The sequence below is a fragment of the Puma concolor genome, chromosome B4 (genome assembly GCF_028749965.1).
Source record: "Puma concolor isolate L17-30 chromosome B4, mPumCon1.1.hap2, whole genome shotgun sequence".
NCBI classification, from domain to species: Eukaryota; Metazoa; Chordata; class Mammalia; order Carnivora; family Felidae; genus Puma; species Puma concolor.
The window spans coordinates 98,317,661-98,337,934 of NC_141673.1; the positions used below are offsets into that span (position 1 = coordinate 98,317,661).

Consider the following 20,274-nt stretch of genomic DNA (forward strand, 5'->3'; position numbering starts at 1 on the left):
ACTTAACAGAAACCCATGGGGGAGGGGAAGGAAAAAAAAAAAGAGGATAGAGTGGGAGAGAGCCAAAGCATAAGAGACTCTTAAAAACTAAGAACAAACTGAGGGTTGATGGGGGGTGGGAGGGAGGCGAGGGTAGGTGATGGGCATTGAAGAGGGCACCTTTTGGGATGAGCACTGGGTGTTGTATGGAAACCAATTTGACAATAAATTTCATATATTAAAAAAAAAATTGAGAAAGGACAAAGTAGGAGAACTCATTACCATACTTGAAGACTTCTACAAAGACACAATAATCAAGATATTGGTAGGGCACCTGGGTGGCTCAGTGGGTTAAGTGTCTGACTCCTGATCTCAGTCTAGGTTTTATCTCAGGGTTGTGAGTTCAAGTCCCACATTGGGCTCCACGCTGAGCATGGACCCCTACTTAAGAAAAAAAAATGATATTGATGAAAGAAGATAGATACTCAGATCAATGGAACAGGATAGAAAGTTTCGAAATAGATTCACAAATAAATGGTTGATTGATTTTTGACAAAAACGCCAATGATATTTCAGTAGGAGAACGCTGTTTTCAACAAGTGATACTAGAATAATTAGACATTTATATGCAAAAGTTTAAAGAAAGAAAACATGTCATATACAAAAATTAATTTGAAGTAGAGTGTACAATTCACTGTAAACTTACAGCTTTTAGAGACCACATAGGAGAAAAAAATTCAACTTCAGGTAAATTGAAATTTTCATAGGGCCAAAAACCCCTCAGAAGTCATGACTCAAAAAAAATGATTACACTTTATCAAACTAAAACTCTGCCCTTCTTTTCTTCTAAAACTTCTAAGGACAATGTTAAGAGAATAAGAGGTAAGAATGAGAGACTGCAAACAATATTCATAAAACACATGTCTGATAAAATATCAGTATCAAACATATAATGAACTTTCATTACTCATCAACAAGAAAACAATGAAATAACAGTAGGCAAAAATTTGAATCAATACTTTACCACAAAAGATACATAATTAACAAAAAAACACATGAAAATATGGCTATTCCTTAGAAAAATACAAATTAAAACCACACTTAATTATGCTGTACCCTTACAAAACCGGTTTTAAAAACTGGCAGCATTAAATGTTGGAGGGATTCAAACAAATGGAATTTCATACCCTGCTGATAGGAATGCAAAATGGTACAGCCACTTTGCAAATGCAGTTTGTAGTTACCCACTGATGAGGAAATTATGACCCAGAAGTTTCAAGTTGCCAGAGGGCACATAGCTAACTGAGACTCAAATCTGATTCGAGATCCTATTGCTTTCTAGGATACAACACAGTCTTCCTCTTGAAAAGGAAGGAATCAAATAGAAATGCATACCCATTCATAGAGAATAATCCTTGTAATGACTGGTGGCATTGATTTCCAGACAAAACGTGCATGATGGTGACTGAAGTTTGCGGGATTCCTTCCTAAATCCGTGTGAGTTGTAGAAACAGTATGGAGAAGTTTCCTTCTTAATCCTCATCAGGAAAGCTGATGCTCTCTTACTCCACCAACCTGTGCTCGTAACGTGGCTGTCTCCACGTGAAAGGGCAGAGGTGAGGGGTCTGATGTCGCTCACGCTGGTGCACCCAATATTCCAGCATCATCTCTGCCAGAGGCTGGCATATTGGTACAGGCCATAAAAAAGCAAAGACATTCTGAAATGAGAGAGGAAGACTCTAGGACTTTAAGAAGTCTGGTTCTTTACAAGAAAAAATATCGTCCTCGTCTTTTGTTGTTGTTCCTATTATGAGGTAGCCACACAGGGAATTCTCTTCTCACAAGTAAAGGGCAGGAGTTTGTAACAGTCAGAAGCAATCATCCTCATTTTTGTCATACTTGCACAGTTTCCACCTTTTGTCTCTTTCCAGTCACTTATCCTGAAATAGGAACATATAAACGATGTGAAATATACGCGGATGTAGACAGAATAGAAAATATTGGTCCAAAATTAAGGTGATGTGTCTTTTCTTTCCTTGTAGAAACTGTCCCTTTACACCCTAGGCTATCCCAGAGTAACTGATAAAGAAGAAAGCATAAAGTTGGAAAGCCTCTCTCTCTCTCTCCACATACTCATTACCTGAACATAAGTCCTTTGGAAGTGTGTGTGTGTGTGTGTGTGTGTGTGTGTGATCTCTGTGTGTGTGTGAGTACACATATATGTGTGTATGTATGTATGCCTATGTATTTATGTGTGCATGTTTTTCCTATATACTTTCAGAAATGTAAATGCACATCTGTGATTATAGAACTTACTAGTTAGTATCTATTCTAGAAACTTACACTTGGAGAAAGGGATATGAGTTATCTTCCCATTTCCATGACATGCTGGTTCCTTTACGGGAGAGCCCAATCCAAGTGTACAAGTGCATCTGACTTCGAATGAAGTTCTGTAATAAAAGGAACATATTTTATGACCAAAATCTTTTTATGTTCCTGAATATAAGTAACAATCCTGTTATTATTATTATTTTATTGTTGTGTATAACATAAAACAGAAAATTAACTTCATCCCGATTCTATTTAAATTGTAAAATAATGAAATCTCAGTTATTGATATTTTATTAAATACCGAGGCATGAAAGAAGACTCTCTTCTCTTCACTATGTTTATTTTTAAATTTCTTTTCATAACTTATGCCTGTAGCTCAAAGATGAGTTCTGAACAAAGTCTGATTTTTACCTTGGAGTGCAGGTGTGATAGATATGACATTTTTTTTTTTTTACCAATGTTGTCTTATATTTTTGTTACACAAGCACCACATTTATTTCTTGCAAAACAGGCATCTTGAGGAAGGAGTCCTTACCCCATCAGATGAGCATTTCTATAGCTGGCTGGAAACTACTTAGTAAGTATTAAATAATCGATATTTACCTTGTACTTTAATTTTTACAAAGCATTTGCCCATGTATGGTCCTCCTTGATCTTCCTAATTGTATTGTAAGGAAAATGCAGTCTTTCACACGGGGGTTATAATAGGTCACTCATTTCTTTTTTATTTATTTGAAAGCAGTTGACACACAATTATTGATTTAAGGGGTACAGTAAGTATAGCAGTTCAACTTTCCACACGTTATGCTCTGCTCACTCCAGGTGTAGTTACCATGACAACCAGTTTCATTGCCTACTCTCCACCTTCTCCAAGTGAGGAGACTGACGCCCTAGTTGATTTAGTCACACAAGACAACAAGTGAAAGGGGGTTAAATTGAGGGTTTCTGGCCGTACTTTCTATTTTTCTCCATTCTGCTTTAATTTTCACCCTCCGTTTTTATTTTTCTGTTTGTCTTCTACTCCTTTGGGAAGATGATGAAAGCTTAGTCACTCTACCCAGAGATGTGTGCATCTAAATACAAAGCTTTGGCATCAATTTCAGGGTTTGCGTATTTATGGCATTAATTCTCAATGAAGATAACCTGTAGGAAAGATACAGTTTCTAGATCCTGAAACTCATACTTGGACCCTCTGTATAACTGTGAACCCCAAGTTGAGATTTCTTTTGTCAACAGATGCATCACCTGTGGGTAAGTCAAGAGAGGATTAATGAATACATCTTTTACAACGTTCTGAAATTTCTGTAAGCCTATGGAAAGGCTGAAGATGTACTCAGTTACGGAATACACATTCATAGTTAAAGCCAGAGTTACACAGGCTAACACATCTCACATGTTTTCCAGTGCTTCTATAATAATTCTGGTTAGGATGAGTATAGTTATATAATTGCGAAAATGTGGTCACTATTCATGTATATTCTATAGTTCTCATCTAAGAAGATGATAATGTATTTTGTCACTTAATGTGCTTATTAATTTATGCTGAACAGATTTCACATTCACTCTTTTATCACTCTAACATCTTTTCAATATATTATATTTTTATATAAATTCTTTACCATTCTGTAATCAAATTAGGATTTAAAAATTTATCCTATTGGGGTGTCTGGGTGGCTCAGCCGATTGGGTGGCTGACTTTGGCTCAGGTCATGATCTCACAGTTCATGAGTTCAAGCTCCGTGTCAGGCTTTGTGCTGACAGCTTGGAGTCTGAACCCTGCTTTGGATTCTGTGTCTCCCTCTCCTTCTGCCCTTCCCCTGCTCACACTGTCTCTCTCTCAAAAATAAATAAATATAAAAACATAAAATAAAAATAAAAATTTATCCTATTAATATTACAATTATAATTTTCTTTTTTTAAATCTGAGATATAATGGACATATAAGATTATATTAGTTTCAAGTGTACAACACAATGATTCACTATTTGCTTGTATTAATAAATGATCACAGTAAATCTAGTAAACACCCTTACCATACATGCAATTTTGTATTGGAGTAAAAAGGCGATTAATTCAGACTCTACAAATGTCTTCTTTCTGGATTCCACATTTGCTTGGTTTTGTTGATGATTTTCAAGTTCTTTATATTTTTGTAGCTGTTTTAGAGCAGTTGAAAGCCAGGTATATGGACAGTTGGACTAGTACCAAAAACCGAGTGATTTTTACAGTCAATCTATATTTGAGAGGATATTAAATGATTACCCTTAACTTAGAATGTTAATATATATTAGCTCTTTGGTAGAAATAATAGTAAATCATTTCAATATTCAAAGCAAAGCATAATGATAAGGATTATGAAACATTTAGTTTGGTTCTTTGGAAGCTAATATGAGTTAATGTAATATGAGTTGGAATGAGCTGATCTTCAATTTTAAATTTATATAGAGGTTTTCTTTTACATCAAGCTCAGTGACAATGCTATATTTCTTGATTTTGTTAGAGGTATAATGATTTTTCTCAGAGAGGCTGAAAATAAATTTCTATGAAATTGTTGATATGGGATATAGAGTTATCTGTGATAAAGCAATATCCTTTAAAGGTAAATAATTTCTTTTTTTAAAGTTTATTTATTAATTTTTAGACACACACACACACACACACACAGAGCATGAGTGGGGGAGGGACAGAGAAAGAAGGAGACAGAGAATCCCAAGCAGGCTCCCCACCTGCAGCACAGAGCCTGATGCAGGGCTTCAACTCACTAACTGTGAGATCATGACCTGAGAGAAATCAAGAGTTGGATGCTTAACCAACTGAGCCACCCAGGTGCCCCAAAGATACATATTTTCTCATTGCTTCATGTGTGACTTTACATTTGCTATACTGTGGAAATTCTAACTGTGGATGAATCAGTTGAGTTACATGAACTTTTAACCTCATTTCAATTGGTACGTCTCACTTTAACATGACCACTGTCTGGATCCGAGTTAGCTGATGACTGTAAACCCTTCAAATCACTCGAATATTATTGAGCGCTAAGATTTAGCCTACCTACAACTAAGGGCTAGACAAATACAGTGTGGGGTAGAAAACAGAACATATACATCACCAGTTCTTCTTCATCTTCTATCTTAACAAGTGTGGCGCCCATATTCTTGCAGATATTCTTACTGTCTTGAAAAGTGTTGAAATCACGTGAAAAATGGTAACATTTATCTCCACAACATGACCATTGAGTTTTACATATGTTCCTCTTGTGTCCTTGAAAACAAAAGATATCGCCCGGAGACCACTCGGTAAGTACCCTCATAGGCACCCCGGGGCTGAGAGATTGAGTCCTAGTTATTCTAGGAACATTTATTCTATGAGACTGATGGGATTTATTTCTGCTTTCTGAAAAGAGCCATGACTTGGGAAGAGGGTCACATATCTTACAAACATCCAAAAATCTCTAGGAAAACCTTCTAAAAAGATTGGCATTTTCCCTCACAACCGCTGCCAAAAGGACTTCACAGTGGAAAGTAACCTCTCTGTATTTTTCAGACAAGGAAAATCTGTAGGTACAAAGCTCATCGTAACATAGTACCTGACTACGTACCAGTATTAAGGGGTGTGATAATGATCAGAGAATATGATAAGGGAGATCTACAGGGTTTTTTTTTGTAGAAAAAAAATACCATTTTGAGAGTACATATAGTACATATATGAGAGTACATATAGTACATATTTGAGAGTTCATATAGTACATATAGTACATATATGAGAGTACGTATAGTACATATTTGACAGTTCATATAGTACATACTGAAAAATCTAAGCTCTGGGAAAGACTGAGTTTTTTCAGTTGAATAAGATTGAAAATGGGGCTCTAGTTCGTTTAATCTGTGAGAAAATCTAAGTGAGCAGAAAAGAAGAAGATTGAGGGAAATAGAGAAGAAACCTGTTGGTCTTATTCTTCAATCCATTCAGATTCATACCTGTGTTAAGTGGAAACTCTATGATAGTCGTGTTTTTAAATGTGGACTCGTCTTGCTGGGTCCTATTGTCCAGTGGAAGCTTCTGCGTTTCATTTGTCGTATGACCCTGGAAAACTTTATTTTATATCATTAGCTTGAGGGAAACCATATGGGACTGAATAAAAGACAACATTATAATTTTAATATGTTAGTTAACGTTCAGGACTAAGGACCATTTTTATTACTGTGCTTTTTTTTGGGGCAACTCTTCTCTGCATATGATTTACAGACTTACACCTCATTTAGTGAAAATACATTAATTGATGACAAGACATCTTCCCACACCGTGATAAGTGAGAACAACAGCAACAGTGAGAAATGAAAAGTTTCTGCCTTCAAGGAACTCACTCACTATAATGGAGATAGTATGAGATTAGAGGACTTTATATGGTGGGTGATAGAGCAAAGGTAATGGAGAGCTACTCTTAGAATTCAGAAAAGGGTTGACTGGCTAAAGGTAGGTTCTAGAATAGTGTGACAGGTCAGCCAGACCTCACATATTAGTGTTCATCTTAAAGTTGCTTTTTGTCTATGGATCATACAGAGATAGTAGAGTGAAAAAGGTAGACAATAAAATTCTAGATCTGTGCACTCAATTTTCTAAAGTAGACAAATGGTGACAAAATGATGCATTAACTTGGTTCAATTAGTCAGTACATCCAGAAGATATGCTGTGTATAAGGGATTTTAGCGGTATAAGGCTGTAAAGGAAAACAGAAAGCGCATCATAAAAAACCCCTTATATGGACGTTAAGTTATTAATATAAGAACGGCAGTCTAAATGTTTTTAAGTTCCACAATTCACTTGCGAAATATCAATAGTGTTCAATATTCTGCTAGTTATGTTAATGGCCTTAATCGTTATAACGACTGCTTCACTACCCCAGAACTTGTTACTCCTTGAGTGTCATTGATATGGGGGTTGTTTAGCTTTTGAGAGCCAGTTAAAAGGAAAGCCAAATAATCAGATTTTTTTTTTTTTTGTTTATTTATTTGTGGGACAGAGAGAGACAGAGCATGAACAGGGGAGGGGCAGAGAGAGAGGGAGACACAGAATCGGAAACAGGCTCCAGGCTCCGAGCCATCAGAGCCCGACGCGGGGCTCGAACTCACAGACCGCGAGATCGTGACCTGGCTGAAGTCGGACGCTTAACCGACTGCGCCACCCAGGCGCCCCAAATAATCAGATTTTAAAACATCACTTGATTGCTAAGTAAAGGATGAGTACAAGTGCAAAGATATGAGAATCATGAAGAATAATTCAGAGGCACAATTTCTTTCCCAAATTTTCTTATGCTGCAATCCTACAACTATAACATTACTAACTCCATACTTGGCTGTTAGTCACTTTGAACTCAAAAGTTCTTATACAGCTCAATGTTTCTCATACAGAAACATTTTCTGAACAGTTCACTTCTGATTCTATCTAAGGAATATCCTTACTATGCTACTGTGATAAAAACTTCCCTGAACGGTTATGTGGTTTAGTTTTCATTATTTTTGTGTTTTGATTACAAAAGGATAAAAGCAATATTTGATTGTTTACAGTGCTACACAAACTGTTTGTAATACTTGATGATATGAATTCTTCGATATTTGCAACAACGTAGAATGTTGGTCCTGGCCACGCGATAAAAGTACCTTGACGAATTTATTAATTTTGTTCAATAATATTTTTGGTTGTGGTTGGCCCTACATGTCCCACTTACTGCGGTATGCAAAGGGTGATTTTCTACTAGAACCTTTAAAAATATTCATGATGAATGCTTACATTTTAATTTTTTAAATTTTTTTAATTTTTTACAACTGTTATTGAAATATTGTCGACACATAACTTCACGTTACTTTCAGGTGTTGACAATTCTATCCATTATGCTATGTTTACGCAAGTGTAGTTACCATCTGGCACTTTGCAAAGCTAATATGATACCACTAACAACATTCTTTATGTTACACCTTTCATCCCCGTGACTTACTCCATAACTGGAAGCCTGTACCTTCCACTCCTCTTCACCCATTTTGCCCTCCACCTACCATCTTCCCCTTTGGGAACCGTGAGTTTGTTCTCTGTATTTATGGGTCTGTTTCTGTTTTTTGGTTGCGTGTACTTCTTTAAAAAATTCCACATATAAGTGAAATCATTTGGTATTTGTTTTTCTCCGACCGGTTTATTCCACTTAGCATAATACCCTCTAGGTCCAACTGTACTGTCATGAAAGGCATACATTCCAGTAATTCAAATACTGTATATTTATCCAAAGAAAATGAAAACACTAATTCAGAAAGATATATGCACCCTTATGTTTATAGCAGAATTATTTACAGTAGCTGAGAAATGGAATCAACCTCAGTGTCCACTGACAGATGAATGGATAAAAATATGGTGTGCATATGTAAAATGGAATATATTTTTAAATTAACATATATCAGAACGTCTTTTATTTTTATTTATCATTTATTTATTTATTTATTTTTTAAAGTTTATTTTTATTTTTGAGAGACAGAGTGCATGTGCGCATGTGAGTGAGGGAGAGGCAGAGAGAGAGAGACCGAGAATCTGAATCAGTCTCTGCACTGTCAGCGCAAAACCCGATGTGGGGCTGGAACCCACAAACTGTGAGATCATGACCTGAGCCTAAGTCAGATGCTCAACCGACTGAGACACCCAGGCGCCCCTAGAACGTGTCTTTTAAAGAGAACAGTTTAATGCTTACACATATTTTACTTATTTTTAAGGAGAAATAAATATATTTCAGAAAGTATATAAATTATTTTTAAAATAAAAAATACTCCTTTTAAAACTCAAACTCTTATTAAGAACTGCTTTTTAAACCCAATCGTTCATTTCTTTTCTTTTTTTATTGAAGTGTAATTAACATACAGTGTTACTTTAGTCTCAGATGCACAATATAATAATTCAACAACTATACATTAATTAGTGCTCATCAAGATAAGTTACTCTAAGTCTTTTTTTTATCTATTTGACCCATCTCCCAACCCACATCTTCTCTGGCAACCACCAGCTTGTTCTTTTTTATTTAAGGGTCTTTTTGTTCATCTCTTTTTTCTTCTGTTCGTTCATTTGTTTTGTTTCTTTAATTCCACATATGAGTGGAGCCATATGGTACTTGCCTTTCTCTGAACATTATACTCTCTAGGCCCTTCTATGTCATTGCAAATTATAAGGGTTCATTATTTTTTTTTTGTTTTACATTTTTTAAAATTTATTTTTGAGAGAGAGAGAGAGAGACAGAGCACAAGTGGGGGAGAGGCAGAGAGAGAGAGAGGGAGACACAGAATCTGAAGCAGGCTCCAGGCTCCAAGCTGTCAGCACAGAGCTCGACGTGGGGCTCGAACCCACAAACCGGGAGATCATGACCTGAGCCAGAGTCAGACGCCCAACGGACCGAGCCACCCAGGTGCCCCAAGGGTTCATTATTTTTAACGGCTAGATAATATTTCCTTGTGTGTGTGTGTGTGTGTGTGTGTGTGTGTGTGTGTGTGTATACCATCTTTTCTTTAACCATTCCTCAGTTGATGGATACCTGAGCTGTTTCCATTTCTTGGTTATTGTTAATGATACTGCTTTTATAAATATAGGGGTAGGCACACGTGGTTGCCTCAGTTGGTTAAGCGCCTGACTTTGGCTCAGGTCATGATCTCATGGTTCATGAGTTCTGGTCTTGTGTCAGGCTCTGTACTGACAGCTCAGAGCCAGGAGCCTGCTTTGGATTCTGTGTCTCCCTCTCTCTCAAAAAAATAAATAAACATAAATATAGGGGCACCTGTATTCATTTGAATTAGTGTTTTGTATTTGTTACAAACCCCAGTCATTTATATGCTACATGAAAATTTTTGCTATATTTTTACTCAATCCATATAATTATATAAACAGTATTTTGTGTTAACTATTTTTCAACTTAAGTAAATTTACTTTAAAGCAAAAATTAATACCACCACCATAAATGGAGTCCTATATTGTTCGCCACAATGAATTTCAAGTAAACTATAACTAGTAAAAAATAAGTTATATCCATTGATCTTCAAATCGTTTCAAGTTAAGGATGCATGCACTATATTTTACTTATTTTATTTTTAAAAAATGTGTATTTATTTATTTTGAGAGAGAAGAAGTGCCGGTGCATGTGAGTGGGGGAGGGCCATAGAGAGAGGGAGAGAGAGACTCCCATGCAGCCTCCATGCTGTCAGTGTGCAGAGCCTGATGTGGGGCTCAATGTAATGAACTGTGAGATGAGGACCGGAGCCGAAATCAAGAATTGAATGATTAACTGACTTGAGCCACTCAGGCACCCCTATGCACTACATTTAAAAAAAAATTTTTTTTTAATGTTTATTTTTATTTTTGACAGAGAGACAGAGCATGAGCGGGGGACGGGCAGAGAGAGAGGGAGACACAGAATCGGAAGCAGGCTCCAGGCTCCGAGCTGGCAGCACAGAGCCCGACGCGGGGCTCGAACTCAGACTGTGAGATCATGACCTGAGCCGAAGTCCGACTGAGCCACCCAGGCGCCCCGTCTATGCACTACATTTTAAAATGATCATACTATGATGTATTTACTAAACTGAATTTGTGAAAAAACAATAAAATAAAAATAACGTTGGCATGAAACTCATCTCTCAGAGCTTGAAGAAAGAAAAAAGTGGAAAAAAATGTAGCTTGGAAATTCTTCTAGGTGTTCATTAATGAATAAGGAATAAAAAACTTGCATCATGGTATTGTGAGGCACTCTGATTATATCAGTTGAATCATGCTGAGGTTGTTTTTCACTCTTCTTTCCTTGTTCTTCACCCTTCTGTCTTTGCTGTATTTGTGTGAGATTGTTTGGATCTCTATTTCAATCCAGAAGATACTAGATAAGCATCCATTATGTGTAAGTTGTCATGAAAGGGGTTGTGTCTAAGGAATATAGAGGTTTTCAAAACTTCTAAAGAGTACATTAAAAATACACATAGAGGAGTGTTTCTGCCAGAATGGTGGCATGATTAGTTCTGTGGGACTGCTCCTTAGCAGAACAACCGTAATGAATGAAAACAATCATTAAAAAAATCAAACACTTGGGGTGCATGGGTGGCTTACTTGGTTAAGTGTCTGACTTTGGCTCAGGTAGTGATCTCGTGGACCATGGATTCGAGCCCTGTGTCAGGCTTTATGCTGACAGCTCAGAGCCTAAAGCCTGCTTTGGATTCTGCGTCTCCTTCTCTCTCTGCTTCTCCCCGCTTATACTCTGTCCCTTTCTCAAAAATAAATATACCTTTAAAAAAATCAACCACTTAAAGTCTTTGAAACTTGTGTTAAATATTTATTTAAGAAAATGAACTAAATCTTGATAAGAGCAGTGAGAGTCTATGGCACTTGAGCTATGAACTGTAAAGCTTAAAATTATTTGGTTGAGGGGCGCCTGGGTGGCTCAGTCGGTTGAGCAGATGACTTCTGCTCAGGTCATGATCTTGCAGTTCGTGAGTTCGAGTCCCGAATCAGGCTCTGTGCTGACAGCTCAGAGCCTGCGGTCTGCTTCCGATTCTGTGTCTCCCTCTCTCTCTGCCCCTTCCCCGCTCATGCTCTGTCTCTCTCCGTCTCTCAAAAATGAATAAACGTTAAAAAAAATTTTTTTAATTATTTGGTTGAAATAAGATTATGATTCGTGGAAACAAAGGTAAGTAAGGAGGGAAATTTTAACATAAATCAGGAGTGAATAAAAAAACTGCTAATGGTTTCTTGGCACTTGGATGACATGATCTGAAATTTTTTGGCAGTTTCAGTAGGAATTTGAAAGTCTGTTGACTTCAGAGTTAATTAGCCGGCGATTGGAATGGTACAGGAGACATGTATTAATGATTGTATGAAACGTTTATGAGAATAAACAATTTAAAAAGTAAATTTGAGCTGCTAACCAGAGACATGGAGGTAAAGCCAACAGGACTGGAGAGTTCATTGAGAGGAGGTGTCATAGAGGAGAGAGAAATTTTCTCTACACCCAGCACGATTTATCATAAACGAAACCTCAAAGGCAACCTTCCCTGGAAACATACTGAATGCGATCCAGGCTTTAAGAGTAAAGCTTAGAGCATTTTTACTTTTGGCCTGGCTAGATTTTAATTCTTTTATCAACACAGAAAGGGATTTTCTGGTGTCTTCTATGCTTTGTCAACCCAGCTAGTATTCTTATAATCGTGGTTTCAAATTCTAGTTCAGATATCCTACTTATATCTGTGTTGATTAAATCCCTGGCCATCATTTCTTCCTGTCCTTTCTTTTGCAGGGAGTTCCTCCATCTTGTCATTTTGGAGGATGAAAATAAAAACATAAAAAATTAAAATTGAAAAAGTAAGAACAAAACACACACACAAAAGCAATGAAGGAGTCTAGTTCCTAGGTATGCTTTGGTCTGGTCATTGAAAAAGGCTATATAGAATAGAGAAAAAGAGAAAGAAAAAATAAGTTAAAAAAATTAAAAAATTAAATGATAAAATAGAATAAAATAAAAAAATAAAAGTCAATTAAAAAAATAAAATAAAAATAAAGAATTTGCTCTTTCTGTATCCAAGAAAGAGAAAGGAAAAAAAAAAAACAAATAAAAAAGAAAACAGCGTAAACAAAAACAGAAACAAAGAAAATGAGCAGATAAATGAACCAGTAAACAGAATGACCACTCAATTGAAGTCATGTCCAGTTTCCCCTAGTTCAGTTTCCAGAACTGAAACTGCAGCACACTGTAGTTTGTAGACTATAAGCAGGTGGAAGGGATTTTTGCCGGTCTTCTGGGGGATGTGCCTAAAGGGCACAGGTGGGCAGGGCTTGGTGTTATGACTCAGTTCTCCACTTGGTGGCTCTGCTTTACTTACTGGGGTCCATCTGTGTGCGCACCATTTCACTAGAAGTGAAAATGGCTTCACCCAAGCTTCATAATCTCTGGTGCAGGAACCACATGCCCTCACCGACCTGCAATCAAGCACACCTCCCCTTTGACTCAGGCCTCTGTCTGATCCTTGCGTCTATCCTGTTCATGTCCAAGTTGTGCGCTTGCCATCCAGCACCTCCCTCCAGAGTTTTATCTCAGAGGGGGCTGTGTTTCAAAACCCTGAACTTCAGAGACCCCTGTGGCTTGGACCCAAGCCAACTCTCTGGGGGAGTGTCTCACCAAGCGATGGCCGGGCACCGGCTCGTCCCAGAAAAATGCTCCCGCGATCACACAGTGGCAGAGTCCCAGAGTTTATGGCAAATCACAACACGCAGCCCACACTGGGTTTTGCTGCCCTCCAGTGTCTTTGTTCCAATATCAGTAAATGTGGCTACTCTCCACAGGGTCTGCTTGGACTTTTGCCTGTAGGGAGACCACATGGCCTCTACCAAATGCACTCCAAACCGGGGAATCACTTTTCCCCCTGTGGAACACAGATCCCTCAGATAGTGCTGCCTGTTCCTAGGGATTTGTCCTACTTCCTCATCAGACACCGCCAGGCACTGAGCTCAAGACTTCAGACTTATACTCCACTGTTTACAGGATCCTGGCAGTATTGAAACCCTCTCCTTTCTCCCTGTCAGTGGTTTAGGGGGGCAGATTATTTGTCCAGACCTCTACAAGTGTTTTCACCCTTTCACTCACTCTCTCTTTCTCTCCATCTACTTTTGGGAGGAGTGCTTTTCTTGCATGATCCTTATGTGCTGCATTCTCTCCCTTTCTCTTTCTCTCTCTCTGTCCTCTCTCCTTGAAAACGGCTCCTTATCCTTGGATCCATGGCTTTTCACTCCCCCAGTTCACCTCTCTGCACCACATACCTGCCAAGTTCTCTGGCTCCAATTACTCAGATTGTTGCGTTCCTTAATCCTCAAATCAGTTTCCTAGGTGTTCAAAATGATTTGATGCTGTATGACAAAGCTTTAATAATCATCAAGACAGTATGGTACTGGCACAAGAACAGACACTCAGATCAATGGAACAAAATAGGACCAGAAATGGACCCACAAACGTATGGTCAACTAATCTTCGACCAAGCAGGAAAGAATATCCGATGGAAAAAAGGCAGTCTCTTCAGCAAATGGTGTTGGGAAAACTGGACAGCGACGTGCAGAAAAATGAACCTGGACTACTTTCTTACACCATACACAAAAATAAACTCAAAATCGATATAAGACTTAAATGTAAGACAGGAGACCATCAAAATCCTAGAGGAGAAAACAGGCAGCAACCTCTTTGACCTTGGACACAGGAACTTCTTACTAGACATTATCCCAGATGCAAGGGGAACAAAAGCAAAAATGAACTATTGGGACCTCATGAAAATAAAAAGCTTCTGCACAGCAAAGGAAACAATCAGCAAAACGAAAAGGCAAGTGACGGAATGGGAGAAGATATTTGCAAATGACATGTCAGATAAAGGGTTAGTATCCAAAATCTATAAAGAACTTATCAAATTCAACACTCAAAAAGCAAATAATCCAGTGAAGAAATGGACAAGAGACACGAACAGACACTTTTCCAAAGAAGACATCCAGATGGCCTACAGACACATGAAAAGATGCTCCATATCACTTATCATCAGGGAAATACAAATCAAAACCACAATGAGATACCACCTCACACCTGTCAGAATGGCTTACATTAACAACTCAGGCAACAACAGATGTTGGCGAGGGTGCAGAGAAAGAGGATCACTTTTACACTGCTGGTGGGAATGCAAACTGGAGCAGCCACTCTGGAGAACAGTATGGAGGTTCCTCAAAAAATTAAAAATAGAACTACCCTATGACCCAGCAATTGTACTACTAGCTATTTATCCAAAGGATACAAAAATGCTGATTCAAAGGTGCACATGTACTCCAAAGTTTATAGCAATACTATCAACAATACCTACGTTATGGAAGGACTCCAAATGTCCACCAACTGACACATGGGTAAAGGAGAGGCGGTGTATATATACAATGGAATATTACTCAGCCATCAAAAAGAATGATATCTTGCCATTTGCAACAATGTGGATGGAACTACAATGTAGGACGCTCAGTGAAATCAGTCAGGCAGAGAAAGATAAATATAAGATTTCACTCATCTGTGGAATTTGAGAAACAAAACAGATGAACATAGGGGAAGGGAAAGAAAAATAAGGTAAAAATAGAGAGGGAGACAAACTATAAGAGACTTGAAAATACAAGACCAAACTGAGGGTTGCTGGGCAGGTGTTGAGTCGGGGGATGGGCTAAATGGGTGATGGGCATGAAGGCGGGCACTTGTTGGGATGAGCACTGGGTGTTATTTATACATACGAGATGAATCACTAAATTCTACTCCTGAAACCATTATTACACTCTGTGTTAACTAACTTGGATTTAAATAAAATTAAAACAACAACAACAACGACAGAAAAAAACTAAAAAGAGTAAAGGATACATCAGAAGCTTCTGAGGAATTTTGTAAATGGCCAAGTAATTACATTAGTGGTGAAGGTAGAACGGTTTCCTGGGTAGAACTAGAGATCATAGCTATGGAACCCCCAGAAGAAGAAAAGCAGTAAAAATTCCTGGGGTATTGCTAGGAATGGCTAGTGGTTCAGTCAGTTGAGTGTCTGACTCCAGATATTGGCTCAGGTCATGATCTCACAGTTTGTGGGATCGAGCCCCACTTCAGGATCTGTGCTCAGAGCACAGAGCCTGCTTGGGATTCTCTCTCTCCCTCTCTTTCACTCTGCCCCTCCTCTGCACGCGCTCTCTTTCTCTCTCTCTCTCTCTCAAAATAAATGAATATTTAAAAAATTCTGTAAAAGAAATAGTAATTCTTAAAGCAGCAGATATTCAGTTCAGGGCACAGATCCTGATTAACTTACCAATGGATCCGAAGACTGCAGTTGTTACAAGGAGAAGGAAACAGAGGATTCCAAGAATCACTACAGCGAGACACCAGACAAATGGCACTGAAGGCCCTGGCCAGAGAGAAAGTGAGACACTGAGGAGGTCAGCATAAAAAAAAAGACTGAATTAAAGACCAGGATTTTGAGGGAGACTTTCCCGTAAATTCAAGGCCCTAACTCTTGAACGTCCTCAAACTGGGAATTATAAGTTGAGGAGAACATTGATCAGTCGGAAACAATTGTGAACCAAGAGTAACACGTCTGTGTTCTCCTCCCTACTCTGTTACCAAGCATTTCTTAGGGAAGTCACTTATTCTCACTTTATTAAAAAAATCCCCTGATTCATCTCAATGGTTTAGGGATTCAAAGTGGAATATTAGATCTACACACTTGTTTTTTTTTTTTTTTTTCAACGTTTATTTATTTTTGGGACAGAGAGTGACAGAGCATGAACGGGGGAGGGGCAGAGAGAGAGAGGGAGACACAGAATCAGAAACAGGCTTCAGGCTCTGAGCCATCAGCCTAGAGCCTGATGCGGGGCTTGAACTCACGGACCGCGAGATCGTGACCTGGCTGAAGTCGGACGCTTAACCGACTGCGCCACCCAGGCGCCCCTACACACTTGTTTTAAAAATGTAAAAATGCTTCTAAAATATATCACTTTCATACATAAAAGTAGAAATCCCTTTTATTGACCCACAATCAGAAGATATTTATTAGTTTGTAATATCATATGTTTTCATACATACATAAACATCCGCAGTTTCCTCACTGGAGTCTCACTACTGTTCTCATCATTAGGAACAACCATTGCCATTACGTAGAAGAAATCGTAGGGGCGCCTGGGTGGCTTAGTTTGTTAAGCCTCCGGCTTCAACTCAAGTCATGATCTTACAGTTTGTGAGTTACAGCCGCACGTGGGGCTCCTGAAGCCTGGAGCCTGCCTCGGATTCTGTGTCTCCCACTCTCTCTGCCCCTCCCCTGCTTGCTCTCTCTCTCTCTCTCTCTCCCTCTCAAAAATAAATAAACATTAAAAAAAGAAGAAACTATAATCAGAGACGTGAATCAAATAATGTTAATCAAGTGTTATTTCTTGAAACATCATAGAATGAGTCAGTAGTGACATCAGGAGATTCAGATGTTTCCAAACAAACTGAAAAGAAATAATTTCCATCCTTGCCTCAGTAATGAATGTATGGCTATGGCACCCACATGACTTTAATTCTCTGGAATATACTAACCACGGGTATCGGTTTTTCAACACGGCTTTTTCTTTGGAGTATAAGACACAGTTGAAGCAATCTTGTGAAAGTGGGTAAGCTGACTCTTGGCACAGTGGCTTTTGTTTTATGTTACTTGAATCACATACACATAGGCTAAGCAATGGGAAGCTAGGTCCTCTACGGGCACTTTACCTTTTTCTATAGAAGATTCCATTCTCATTACCTTTGTCTGATTGGAACTTGAAGTGTAAGTTTTCACTTTTGAGTAAACTGGGATGTGGTCACCGCTTCATGTTCTTATTATTTCTGAGAAAGCATGTAAGTTATGAATGCATGAAGAGAGTTGGCAGGATAGGGTGTTTCCCAAATAAAGGAGATCGATGGAATTGTTTTCTGCTTACGAGGTAAAGTCCATCAGGTAAGTCTTTTAAATGACAGAATCTTGAAAATAAGTTAGACATAATGTGTCATATGCCAATTATAATGGACTTCTTTAGAAGAAATGCTTAACAAGGAACAGAAAATAATATCAGAATTCAGTAAGGCGGGGGGACTGGGTGGCTCAGTCGGTTGAGCACCCAACTCTCAGTTTCGACTCAGGTCATACTCTCACAGTTTCGTGAGTTCGAGCCCCACGTTGGACTCAACAGTGACGGTGTGGATCCTGCTCGGGATTCTCTCTCTCCCTTTCTCTATCCCTCCTTCGCTCCCATTGTCTCTGTCTCTCTCAAAATAAATATAAACTTTAAAAAAATTTTTTAAAAATCCAAAAGGATTTATATTAAAAAAAAAAAAAGAATTCAGTAAGGATTGGGGAAAAATACTCACTTTTTTTTGGCATCTGCTTCTTAGGAGGATGTTTGATATCCATATATGTTGTATGTGTTTCATTCATCTCTGAGAAATTTTAGGATACAATTCTAAAAGACACAAAAATTGGCAGTTTTTTTTAAAAGTAAGTTTTGAGGTTCTGCCCGTGGGTTTTCTCTAGACCACTGAAATTAGTGTTTCGTGCCATTTAATTGCTAATGCATGATTTTACCTTTGCAATTTTCTTCCAAGAAAGCTTTTTGCCTCAGATTATTTTTCTTATCAGTTATCTTTCTTTGTTCATATTTATTTATTTATTTATTTATTTGCATCTATCTTTAGATGCTTAGGTAATTGTCATTTTGCTTGCCACTTGTAATTTTCCGAATGTGGTGTTAAATTAATTTTAAAAGACCAACACTGTCACGATCCTTGAAATATTTACACTACACTTAAAAATTGTCCCTACCCAGAATAATACACAGAAAATTTGTATGCATCATTTGTATTGTAAAGATAATGTTACATAATACGGTATTCTAAAATTTCTCCCTCATGATCTTTCCTGATATGTACTTTTTTCAATTTATCTTTACTCTTTCTGTTTTATGACTCAAAGGCAACTTGCTTCCAACAGTCTCCTAACCACAAGATCGTGACCTGAGCTGAAGCCGGAGGCTTAACCAACTGAGCCACCCAGGCACTCCTGTTTCAAGTATTTTAAAATCAAACAAAGAAATTTATATGAACTAAACTCCTGATTCCATAAAAACCTTAAAATTTCTTATCATGACCGGTTTGCCAGTGTACCATCAAATTAAACACTTTTTACGTATTTTAATTTTTCAGAGAATTATGCTTCATTGTTATCTTTTATAATATAATTAGATATATATAGGTGTCTGTATGTTCATAGTATTCAGTTGATGATATTTAATAATTTCCAACGTGATAACTTCTCCCAAAAACTTATGATCATAGAGAAAAGTATTTATAATGCTTTACATATGTTTGCCAAGTCTGGAGTATATCAGAATGTGGAAGCCCTATCACATAAATAAGCAAAGACAAGATGTGGATATGAAAGAGAGAAACATTGATTAAATAACTAATTATTCATATCCTACCTTCATCGATGTGCTCTTTTGCTCCATTAACTCACGTGGTTAATCCAAGAGATAAATTGAAATATTTGCCTGGAAAACTATAGTTGTATTCGATGGTAAACCATGAAAAATTACAGGAAATACTCCCCTTGAAAAGCAATTGTAAAATCTGAACTGGTTGGCTCGTGTGCTGCAAGGCTAGATTTACTGGACTGCTTTTTAAAATTTCTATTCTTCGTGGGGCGCCTGGGTGGCTCAGTCAGTTAAGCGTCGGTCTTCGGCTCAGGTCATGATCTCACGGTTCATGAGTTCGAGCCCTGTGTCTGGCTCTGTGCTGACAGCTTGGAGCTTGGAGTCTGCTTCAGATTCTGTGTCTCCCTCTCTTTCTGTTCCTCCCCTGCTCTCTCTCTCTCTCTCTCTCTCTCTCAAATATAAAATAAAAAAAAATTCTATTCTTTGTAATCTCTATACACAATCAAGTGGCCCTAGTAACAGTGAGATGTGCTGAGAGCAACAGCTATAGATAAGAGTTGGTGATACCTGTGTTAGTGCGGTGAGCTTCTGCTGGCACTGGAGTCCGATCCAAACAGAAGAGGTGAGCCCCAGTGGGCAAATGGAATAGATTCTTCTGGGCTCTACGTACCCTCTGCTCTGGTGAGGCTTCGGTATTTGTCAGCTACATGTGAACATGTTAGAACACAGTTCATATTTGAACTTCTGGCTTCTCATTTGCATCTTTGATTACGGAAATAGGCGGTTGTTTTTTTTTTTTTCAGCAGAGAAGATAAAAGGGCAAAATAATTTAAAGGGCCATGCCCATTTTGCACAAAATCCAAACACATCATTGTTAAAAAAAACAAAAGGCCACCATCACCACTAGACCATCACCAACAAATACTAAGCTTCTAAACCTATCTCTATTACAGACACAAACCTTTGGGGTTG

General features: G+C 38.0%; 1 protein-coding gene across 1 annotated transcript; it reads right to left on the reverse strand.

The window, feature by feature from the left end:
* Positions 1 to 1,127: 1,127 nt before the first annotated feature.
* Positions 1,128 to 20,038, reverse strand: LOC147579326 (C-type lectin domain family 1 member B-like). The gene is made up of 7 exons (XM_086715130.1): positions 19,870 to 20,038; positions 18,242 to 18,333; positions 16,149 to 16,262; positions 6,288 to 6,401; positions 5,420 to 5,571; positions 2,323 to 2,429; positions 1,128 to 1,913 (listed from the first exon to the last, which is right to left on the reverse strand). The coding sequence occupies exons 2-7, from the start codon at positions 18,306 to 18,308 to the stop codon at positions 1,787 to 1,789; spliced, it is 681 nt and encodes a 226-aa protein (XP_086571256.1). The 5' UTR covers positions 18,309 to 18,333; positions 19,870 to 20,038; the 3' UTR covers positions 1,128 to 1,786.
* Between the last annotated feature and the right edge of the window lie 236 nt (positions 20,039 to 20,274).

Coding starts and splice junctions, on each gene's coding strand:
- LOC147579326 (XM_086715130.1), bottom strand. CDS start 18,308: ATGAATGAAACACATACAACATATATGGATATCAAACATCCTCCTAAG. Junction 16,263..18,241: donor GAAGCAGATGCCAAAAAAAA/GTGAGTATTTTT, acceptor CTCTCTGGCCAG/GGCCTTCAGTGCCATTTGTC. Junction 2,430..5,419: donor TAGAAGATGAAGAAGAACTG/GTGATGTATATG, acceptor CTTTTATTACAG/AACTTCATTCGAAGTCAGAT.